Source organism: Andrographis paniculata, unplaced genomic scaffold (assembly GCF_009805555.1).
Source record: "Andrographis paniculata isolate CXL003 unplaced genomic scaffold, ASM980555v1 Contig53END, whole genome shotgun sequence".
Taxonomy (NCBI): domain Eukaryota; kingdom Viridiplantae; phylum Streptophyta; class Magnoliopsida; order Lamiales; family Acanthaceae; genus Andrographis; species Andrographis paniculata.
Window position 1 is genome coordinate 962,993 of NW_026137588.1, and position 12,228 is coordinate 975,220.

The following is a 12,228-nucleotide window of genomic DNA, read 5'->3' on the forward strand; positions in this document are numbered from 1 at the left end:
TAACTTTGCCTTAAAAAATTATACTCCATTCGTTCCACCACAATTGACACTATTTCCATTTTTGTGTGTCTCATAACAATTAACACCTTTTTATTTTTGGTAAAAATTATTAAATCAAAACATATTTAACAAATATAAATCAACTTAATTAACTACATAACATACAATATCCGTAAGATTTACTTAAAACCCCTTTATTTCTGCCTCTCTCTTCAAAAAAATAATTTTTTTATCTATATTTAAAACTACACATCTTTTAAAATTGATTTATGTTAATTATAAATAAACAAAAATATTTTTTTATTTATTTGTATTATAGAAAATTTTATTCTCTACAAAATGATATCTATATTATATATATTTTTTAATTGCTATATAATTTTTAAATATTTAAACATATATTTTAAATTTTTTAATCATGTATATCAAATTTACTTTAAAAATATAAATATTATTAATTATACAAAAAATAATATAATAATATTATAACTAATTATTATTAACTAATTAAATATTCTCACTTTAAATACTGTGTCTCTAATTAAAGGGTTCAATTTCGATGGACTGGTGAATATTAGAATATTGAAACAAGCAAAAATAATGGGCAAGAAATAATATTAAGAGAAACAAGAGTAGACATATCACAACACAACATGGAGAGTGAAGACAAACAAATATCCAAATTAGCTTTCACAACACAACATGGAGAGTGAAGACAAACAAATATCCAAATTAGCTTTCACTATTGTTGTGGTGTATCTTTTAAGTATAATTTCATTTGATGGGAGTTGATTTGTAGTCCATACTCTATACAAAGCTACAACTACTCCCTCTCCCTCTCCCTCTCTCTCTCTCTCTCTATATATATATATATATATATATTTAATTTTTCAAAAAATATTTTGGTTAAATTCTTTTATTTCAATTTTAGTTTGATAGAATGTGATATTTTATGAGAAATTATAAGTAAAATTATTTATAATTCATTTGTGGTTTGAAAATTTTGTATTATATTTTTGTATAGTTTAAAAATTGTATGAGATTCCCTCGTATTTTAAAACATATTGCACAAATCTCTTAAAAATTGCATAAAACTCGTTCGTATTTTCAAAAAATATTGCACTTAATTTCTTAAAAAATGGATCTTATAAAAATATTTTGAAAATATAAAATAGTTACATTTAAATTTATAAATAATGGGAGAAAATTATACATACTTTTCAAATCATATGTGAGTTATAAGTATTTTTGTCGATATTATACTTTGTATTTATATTGAATCATGGGTAACGGTAGAATAATATTTAAAAAAATAAATAACCAATAGGACAATTTCTCATATTCAAATTACTGTTTAAATTAAGGGTGTGTTTGTTTGGGGGATTAGATTGGATTTATACTATTCATTCAATTTTTTTCCCCAAAAACATCAAATCAAACACCTATTTTTTATTTTTTATATTATACTAAAAATCAATTTTACATTCAAAACATCACATCAACACCTATTTATATCACATGATACAACTATTCAAATTCAAAATTTTTACGATTCAAATCCCAACTTAAAATCCAAACCCCCAAACAAACACAATATGAAACCACGCACACTTTTAGCTTTGCATATATTTTTAACATTGTTTTTTTACCGTGACTTTTCTTCTTTCTAGAATATAAAAATATTATATCAAATATTTATTTTCATGTAAATAACATGAGATGAAACAATTAATATCTTCGTTCAGTTATAAAGATCTTATTTATTTTTTACGTATTGATCTTTAAATATTAATTATTATATCAAAATATAGTATAAATTAAGAAAAAAAACTGTAAAAATACTTTTGTTGTGTCTTATAATACTAATAAAAAGACATTTGTATAAAAAATTCTACAAATATAAAAATATTTTTAATTTAAATATAATAACACAGAAGGTAAATATGATCCTTAGATACCACTAAGCAAATATTATAAATCAAATTTTTACTATTTCCAACAAAAAAAAAAAAAAAATCCATTTTGTCTTTCCTATTATTATTATTATTATTATTATTATTATTATTATTATGTTATCACCTCATGCATTTGGACCACAGTGTGTCCTCTTCTCTACTTGATTTCTTTCCACTCATCATCAGACCAACTAATTGCATTCTGCCCCCTGTAAGTCTCTACTATTTTCACAATGGCCCGGGGGAGTATATGTAATTTAGTGTTTTTGTTTTTAATATAAATAGTAATTGAATGTGATATTTTATGAAAAAAATATATTTTCTTTGTCTGGAGACAAAGTATACATCTATTTTTGGCGCATAGTTAAATAATAATTTAAACATGATATTTTATAAAAGAAAAAAATTTATATACTTTCTCCGTCCGGCGAGAAAGTAGATATTTACTTGTGGCGCATAATTTAAAAAATAATACTCCCTCCGTTCATTAATAATTTATCTATTTTTCTATTTTGGTCCGTCTCATAACAAAATATCTATTTTTTTTTAGTAATTGTACTACCTACCTAACATTACAAATATCCTTCCATTTACAATATATTACACAAATGTCTAATTTAGTCTTTTTACTTTTATTTCTACTTTATCCCAATATAATACTAATATTTCTAAAACTCCGTATAAAAAGCAAATTGATATATATAAGTATGGGACGGATAGAATAATATTTTAATTATAATATATAGTTAAAAATAATGTAAAGACAATTTTGTCCCTACTTTTTGTGTAAAAGTAATAGCATTATGGTAAAGTAGAGTATTTGTGAAAGAAAGTACGGTGTTTAATGAAATTGTTATATAGAAATATATATACTTTTTATTTTGGATTGTTCAGTTACAAAGTAACTATTTAAAAAATATTTTATTTTATTTTTAACAATAATCTCTACTTTACCATCACATAATTATATTTATATCTAAAAGAAATGACAAAATTATCTTTACACTACTTGTTATTATTTATGATAATTAAAATACTATTATTTTTTAAATATCGCGTCAAAAGTAAATATATATTTTAGTAATTGATGGAGTATAATTTATACATTAAACAAATGAAAAAAAAAATGTAAAAACAAAAAGACAACGTATCGTTAAGTCATAGTCTCTTCATTCAGTCATAGATGATCCATTTTTTTTTATTCGTCCCATAACTGATGACAAATTTATTTATTTTAAGCATATTTAATAAATCAACTATTATTTACAAAATACTATAGTACATGTAGTTAATATATTCAGTTAGTCAAACAAATTAATTAAAGTAATTAATAATTAATATCTAATAAAATCAGCTAACAATTAAAATAATAACATTGTCAAATACCCTCATAATATTTTAAATAAAAACTATAATTTTATATACTAATATACTTTCTTCGTGTCAACTAAAAGTATATTTTCTTTTGCTATTTATATCTATCTCATTAAAAAGTATATAGTATTTTTTATTATAATAATAATCAAACAATAATACAAAAATACTTTTAATTTTTACATAAATACAAATATATAATTACGCATATATATACATAAAATACAAATAATAAAAATTATTAAAAACACACTTTTACTAATTAATAAAATACTATTATTTTTTAATTTATTACAAATATTCAAATGTATACTTTCGTATGGGACGGAGAAAATATTAAATAAAATAAATAAATACTTTCTTCATCCAATTTTAATTGATACAATTTATATTTTTGCATGTCCTATAAAATAAATATTTTATCTATATTTAAATTTCACTCCTTTTATAAAATTATTCTATATTAATTATGAACAAATAAACATATTTTTTTATTTACTTGTATTATAAAAAATATTATTCTCTAACAAAATGATATTTATATTGCATATAATTTTTATAGTGATATTACTTTTAAATATTTAAATATATTTTATAATTTTTTAATAATATATAATATTTATTTTATTTTAAAATTATTAATATTATTAATTATATAAAAAATAATAAAATAATATCGCAATCTATTATTATTAACTAATTAAATATAATTATCTTAAATACTATATTATTAATGAAAAATATCAATGATATATAATTATTTTAAATACTACTCTTTCCGTCCCACATACCATGTCCACGTTGTCATTTCTCCATCCCACGTACCATGTCATTTTTTTTTTTTTGAAAATGATTACACACTTTAATCTCATTTTTAACTTTTTAATTTTATTTTTTTAATTTTAATTAAACTAATTAGTTATCTTAATCTTAATTTATAATTATTTATATTATAGGATAATTATTTTCACTAATACATTCTTAATTATCTACTAATTACATCCCTCCTAAAATACTGTGTCTACAGTGCAGCAGACACGGTACGTGGAACGAATGGAGTATATTATTAATGAAAAATATCAATTATATTGGAACAGAAAGAATATTTAGTATAAATCAGTGTCAACAATTATAAAATTAAGACATGAACTAATAATTATTGGCACTAGTAACATCCATGCCTAATTGACATTTTATATTCATAGATATATTTTGAACTTTATTAAATCAAGAAATGTCAACTCTAATAAAGTGTTGCATATATTACACTCCAAATATTAATACTTCATCCGTCTCTTAACAATTTATTTATTTTTTTATTTTGGTCCGTCTCATAACAAAGTATCAATTACTTTTTCAGTAATCGTACTATATACATAATATTACAAATACTCTTCCAATTTACAATATATTATACAAATATCATTACATTTATATCATACAATACTAATAGAGTTAATTTAGTCTTTTTATTTTTATTTTTATTTTTATTTTATCTCAATATAATATTAATATTTCTAAAACTCCGGGCAAACAACCAATGAATATATAGATACGAGACGAAATGAATATTAATATTAATATAGTGCATGAATACCTTTTCATGAGCTAAGGATATATTTTGGAAAAATATCATTGTAGACTTCACACTTTGAAAAATTTCAACGGGAATCTTGTTGAGACAATGACCCCCCTACCCCTACCCTACCCCACCCCACCCATGTTGGATTTATACCAGTTTAGTAGGCAAATGGATGATGCCCCATACCCATCTCAAATTTCCAATTGCTAATTTGTGTATATTTTTTAAAGTTTTGAGTTTTTTTTGTATTTTTCAAAACAAAATTTTTACTATTTATATACGGTTTTCAATAAAATATATTATGTTTATTCTATTTAATTTGTTCATTTTTTTATTTATTTATGTATGTTCTATATAAATTTTATTTTTTTAAAAAATATAATTATACACTATAATCATATTTTAAAATATATAATATACAATTTTTTTATTTTAATTAAATTATTTAGTCATTTTAATTTTAATATATAATTATTTTTACTAATATATTTCTTAATTACTTACTAATTATTCAATACCTAAAACTCTATGTATAACCTAGAGTGGACAATTTAAGTGGGACGGAAGAAGTATTACATTTGTCCTGCCAAAAAGTATATAGTATTTTTTTTGTGTTAATATTTAAATACTCCCTATGTCCCAATGCAAGATTGTCGCTTATTTTTTGCACGTAAATTTTTTAATATTAGTATTATAATGGGTTGTAGTGAAAAAGACAAAAATGCTCCTATTAGTATTGTGTAATATAAAAATAATGACATCTGTGTAATATAGTGTAAATTAGAAGGGTATTTATTATGTTAATTAGGTAGTACAATTACTAAGTTAGGAAATGATAACCTTTGGAACGAAAGGAAATGAAAAATGACAACCTTTCAATAGGACGGATGCAATATTAATTATTATATTGAAATATAGTACAAAGTAAAAAAATGACAAAATTACCTCTATTAGTTTATTATCATATAAATACAATGATACTTTTTAAGTAAATTATATAAATATAGGAATATTTTTAATATTGAGTATAATAATGAAAAACAACTGTATATTTTCTAGTTAAACGGAGGGAGTACTATTTTATTTTACAAAATATCAAATCAAAATATTACTTAAATGTAAATTCAAATCACCAACTCTATTTCAAATAAAAACCAAACAAACCCTTTTATTTGATTGCAATGTCAAATATAAATCAATATTATTCACTTCATACAATTTTTAATAAAAATATACGTTCGTCTCTAACTGTTACATTTATTTTTTGCATCATTGTATTTAACATTACAAATATCCTTATATTTGTATAATTTTTTTGTAAAAATATCCTTCTATTAGTATTATAAGACACTAATGAAAATAATTTTACAATTTTTTTTAATTTGTACTACGTTTTGATATAATAATTCATATTCAAATATCAACGTGAAAAAAAGTAAATGAGACCCTTAGAGTGAAACGAAGATAGTTTATGTTTTCTTATAAAACATTGTATCAAAATATTAAAAAAAAAAAACTCAAATTAAATATTTTATTTTAAATTAATATAAAACCACAACTAATACTACTTGATTTAAAAACATCAAATGATGTCAGCATTTATTTTTTTGCGTCGTAATGTATGAATATTAATTATTATATCAAAATATAGTATAAATTAACAAAAAATTGTAAAAATACTTTCATTAGTGTCTTATAATACACATTTGTACAAAAAATTATACAAATATACAAATATTTTTAATGTTAAACACAATTACACAAAAAATAAATGTGACCCAACGATTGACGGAGGGAGTATAATATTTTATAAAAAAGATAATTCATTTTCCATCATATCAATTTATTCTAAAATAGATGAATATAATTTTTTAAAATAAAAGTAAATAATAATTATTATTTTTTATTTTTTATAATATAAAATACAAAAAAAGAGTTATACATATTTTTTACAAAAAATATAAAAATATTTTTATAACAATAAAAAGTTATCATAAATATAAATGGCGAAAAAAATTATTTCCCACGTTTCAATTTAAAATACTATTTTTTACTATTTTCATCTGTCTCGTTAAAAGTATCTTTCTTTCTATTTTTAACAAAGTAAATATTCACTAATACCAAAATATACTTTTAACTTTTATTTAAATTACAAATATATTACTTCATAATTAAAGGACAAAAATATCAAATTTCTTACGCACTTTCACTTACTAATAAAATATTATTTTTTTAATCTGCATCAAAATATATTATTACACATAAAATTTCTTACATATTTTCGCGGAGTATATATTTATAAAAAATTATGATAAATTTAATAATTAAAAAATAAAAAAAGAAATTCAAATTCCAAAAGAGCCGTTTTCAAACAAACACTCAAATCTCATTCATAGGATCCCCACCTATACACACATGTTTCTTTCTTTCTTTATTCCAATGTAATAATCAATCTTACAAACAACCTCTAGTGGCCTCTTCTTTCTTGCCCACTTCTCTTCACAAAATCTTATCTTCTTTACCGTAATACTCCCGCCGCCGTGCAAATATGTGGTAAGTTGATCCAACACGAGTTTTAATAAAATAAGTAATAATTATTATTTTTTCTTTTTATAGTAAAAAAAATACAAAAAATTGTAATTTTTTATTTAAAAAAAACAATAATATTTTTCGATGATAACTCAAAAAGAAAAGTGAGTATAAATTTGAACAACAGACAGAATATAAATTTTAAACATTTTCTAATTTCAATCTCAAAACTACCCAACCAAAACAATCATCACTTTTTCACACACACACACAAACTAACTATAAAACACAGAGAATATCCAAACTTTTTGCACAAACTTTTTCTTTCATATGACAAACAACCATAAGAGATCATTTCTTCCTATGTTCTTCCTCTTACATCAATCTTTGTCTTAGAATCTTCAATGGCAATCATCTTCATCCATTCTTGCCATTTGATCATTCTTTTCATCTCAATTCTTCCATCCATGGCTGCCCCAGGCAGCCCCCCCGAGTCCCGCCTTCTTTCGACGGCGAAATCGGGACTCGTCGACCCGACCGGAGCCCTCGAAACATGGCGCCAAGAAGACACCATGTGTACATCTTGGTATGGAGTTTCTTGCACACTTGACAAGAATCATGTTTTAGGACTAAACTTGTCTGGATTAGGACTCTCCGGGAAGATCCCTCGAGAAATCTTCCGTTTGCCGTTTCTTGAAACGTTCGATTTGTCCTCCAACTCATTAACAGGCCCCGTCCCGCCGCAAATCGGCTGGCTCCGAAACCTTAAAGAATTGCTTCTTTTCTCGAACTCTTTATCCGGAACCATCCCCGATGAAATCGGGCTTCTGAAGAGTCTCCGAGTGCTCCGGATCGGCGATAATTTTCTCACGGGAAACATCCCTGCGAGCGTCGGGAACCTCGCCGAATTGACGGTGTTGGGACTCGGATATTGCGAACTCAACGGAAGCATACCGGAGGAAATCGGGAAGCTAAAGAAACTTGTGTTTTTAGACTTGCAAGAGAATAGCTTCTGCGGCGAGATCCCCGACGCGATCGGCGGCTGCGTCGAGCTTCAGAACGTTGCTGCGTCGAACAATAAGCTCGATGGGAACATTCCAGGCTCGATCGGAAATCTCGAATCGCTTCGGATTCTGAATTTAGCCAACAACACGCTTTCTGGACCGATCCCTGTCGAGACGACCCGATTGGCGAATCTTCAGTACCTTAACTTGCAAGGGAACCAGCTCGGTGGCGAAATCCCGACGCAGATTAACGACATGGTCGAGCTTCGGGTTCTCGACCTGTCGAGAAACAACTTTTCGGGGAAAATCGCGCTTCGCAATTTGAAGAACCTCGAATCATTGGACCTTTCGGATAATCGACTCACGGCGATTGTTCCCGGCAGCTTATGCGTCGAACACGCAACGTTAACGCAACTTTTCTTAGCTCGAAACGACATATCAGGCGACTTTCCGGTCGAGATATTGAACTGCACATCGCTGCAGCAGTTAGACCTGTCCGGAAATAACTTCGGCGGCACCCTGCCGAGGACCCTCGACCGGCTGACGAACCTCACCGATCTCCTGCTTAACAACAACAGCTTCATCGGGACGATCCCGCCGGAAATCGGGAACGTGACGAACCTTCGGAGCTTGTTCCTCTTCGATAACATGATTACGGGTTCGATCCCGCGCGAAATCGGGAAGCTCCGGAGCTTAGTTTATCTATACCTTTATGACAATCGGATGTCGGGAAGTATCCCGCGAGAGTTAACTAACTGCACGGCGCTGGAAGAGATCGATTTCTTCGGTAACCATTTCTCGGGATCGATTCCTCGATCCATCGGAAAGCTCTCGAACTTGAAGATCCTCCAGCTAAGGCAAAACGAGCTTTCGGGCGAAATTCCGTCGTCGTTAGGACAATGCCGGAGGCTCGAACGTCTCGTCTTAGCCGATAATGTCCTGTCCGGGTCACTGCCGCCGACGCTCGGTTTTCTTACCGAGCTTTTCCTCGTAACTCTTTACAACAACTCGCTTTCTGGCTCGCTCCCCGACTCGTTCTTCCACCTCAAAAACCTAAGCATTGTGAACTTCTCGCATAACCGGTTGCACGGTAGCGTCGCGCCGCTCACGGGATCGAAATCACTAACCATATTGGACTTGACGAACAATAGCTTCTCCGATGCCATCCCGTCACGGCTTTCTATGTCGGAAAACCTTAGACGCCTCCGCCTCGCGCATAATCGTATCTCCGGGAGCGTCCCGCCCGAGTTTAGCCAGATGAAGAACCTCGAATTCCTCGACTTGTCGTATAACGACATGACAGGGGAGCTCGTGAACGAAGAATTTTCGGGATTTACGAAGCTCGGACACCTTCTTTTAAGTAATAACCGACTCTCCGGCTCAATCCCCGCGTGGTTGGGAAGAATCAAAGAATTAGGCGAGCTCGACCTCTCGTCGAACAATTTCACCGGAAAAATCCCATCAGAACTCGGAAACTGCTCGAGATTACTCAAGCTTTCACTTCATAACAACCGCCTCTCGGGCTCGATCCCGTCGGAGATCGGCAATCTCGACATGCTAAACGTCTTGAACCTACAACGCAACGATCTCTCCGGCCACATCCCCGCCGCGATACAAAAATGCAAGAAGCTATACGATCTCCGTCTCTCCGAAAACAACCTAACCGGCGCAATCCCGACGGGAATCGGCGTAATGACTGAACTCCAAGTGATTCTCGACCTAAGCTTCAACGACCTCTCTGGCGAAATCCCAACGTCGATCGGAGAACTCGTGAAGCTCGAAAGACTCAACCTTTCGTTCAACGATTTGAGCGGGAAAATCCCGGGATCGATACAAAAGTTGTCAAGCCTCCATCGACTCAACCTATCGGGGAATCGTTTCGAGGGCGAAATCCCGTCGACATTGGCGAACTTTCCGCGGAATTCTTTCCTTAACAACGAGCTTTGCGGCGCGCCGCTCGTTTCTTGCTCGGGGTCGTTAGGACGTCCTGGGAAATGGATGTCGGAGTCGCAAGTGGCCGGGATCGTCGTGGCTATCGTATTCACATCGACTTTGCTATGCATGTTCATGATGTACGTGATGCTTAGGATGTGGTGGAATTGGCGAAACGTCGCGGTTTCTTGCGAGAATAAGATCGACAAAATTGTCGACGACGAGGAATGGGTTTGCGGAGACGAGGCGTTCAAGAGCAGCGATCATCGGTTCTGGAACGAGAACTCGACGGCGCTCGTGCCGTCCGAGACGAGACTCGTCGTCTCGGATTCGACGCGGATTTTTCATTACAAGTTCAAGTTGAGCTCGAGCAGAAGTAAGAACAACGATGTATAGTAGGATAGTTTGAGGATTTTTTGTTCGATTTTTTTGTGTCTTCCATTGATCGATGAACGTTTTGTGTTTTTTATGTATAGAACATTAGGATAAAGTAGAATGATTCAACATATTAGAAAAAATTCTCAAACTTATTGGTATTTGTATTTTTTTTATTTTTTATTATAAAAAATATATATTTGTCTATTTTAATTTATTTAAATACTAAGTATAAATATTTTAAAGAAACATAAATCCTATTAAATATTATAAATATTTTTAAATATGTATTTATGTACATTATATATATATATATTACTAAAAATTACTTACTTTTCATGAACTTTGTCAAAGATACATAAAAGATTAAAATGTCCTTAAAATTTTAAAAGGTAAGTCAGAATAATAATTAACGATAGTTTGAAAAAATATAAATAATTTTGTTATAAAGTGCAACTATTATAAAAAACAAAGACAATTCTTCTTTTGAGACGGATGGAGTATAATTTTTTATAATAAAAATATATTTGCTCTGTCATTTAAATTTATTTTTATTTATTTCAATTTAATTTTTTTTAAAAAAAGATTATTAATTTTTTTCTTTACTATTCAAAGGAAAAAATATTCTATTTTTATTTTTATTTTTTACTTTTTATTTTTTATTTTATTTTTTTAAAATTTGTGCTCAATGAGAACAAATTCGACAAGGAGTAATACTCACTTTCCATAAAATCGAAGTATGGTTTTTTTTTTTTTAATTTATTATGTTTATTTTGAATAAAAAATATTTCATAAATATTAATATAATATATATTTTATCTATATTAACAATTTTATATAAAATAAATATTTTTTTATATTAGTAATATAAGGGCACCTGCAACGGCGCATCTCCTCTGGAGGAGATCGGAGATCGGCCACATCATCATTTTTTTAAAAAAAAAAAAAATAGAATGGTGCTTCCCAGCATTTCCGCAGAGATGCTGGAAGATGTGATTCTATTGCCATGTGTCCATGACACTTATATATATATATGTATATATATAATATATATTATATATGTTTTGTATTTGTAATTTATATTAAATTTATTGTTATATTTAAATTTTGTAGTATTTTTATAATTTATATATTTTGTATTCTACAAAATGATACCAATATTGAATATATTTTATCAATTTGAAATTTAAAATATATAAATACAAATATTGTATAATTCTATTGAACAAATCAATATTAGTAAATTTAATTTAATTTATTAAATAAAATATAATTATAAATTTTAAAGCAATTAAATAAATAATTAATACTACAAATTAAAATTATAGTTAAAAAATAATATATATAATATGAAAATAAAAATTTATTAAAAAATTAGGATGAGTATCTTTGTTGTGAATATAAAATAGAAGAGAGTATCTCCGCTTGGCAGAGAAAATGTGACGTAGATAAGAAAAAGTAGTAGAGATACCCAAAA

The 12,228-nt window shown here is 28.2% G+C and overlaps 1 protein-coding gene across 1 annotated transcript; it reads left to right on the top strand.

The window, feature by feature from the left end:
- The first annotated feature begins 7,605 nt into the window (after positions 1–7,605).
- Positions 7,606–10,904, top strand: LOC127255090 (LRR receptor-like serine/threonine-protein kinase GSO1). Its single transcript, XM_051280466.1, has one exon. The coding sequence runs from the start codon at positions 7,845–7,847 to the stop codon at positions 10,770–10,772; it is 2,928 nt and encodes a 975-aa protein (XP_051136423.1). The 5' UTR covers positions 7,606–7,844; the 3' UTR covers positions 10,773–10,904.
- Positions 10,905–12,228: the final 1,324 nt, after the last annotated feature.

What these genes read in the sequence shown, in the direction of transcription:
- LOC127255090 (XM_051280466.1), top strand. Translation starts at nt 7,845, where the DNA reads ATGGCAATCATCTTCATCCATTCTTGCCATTTGATCATTCTTTTCATC.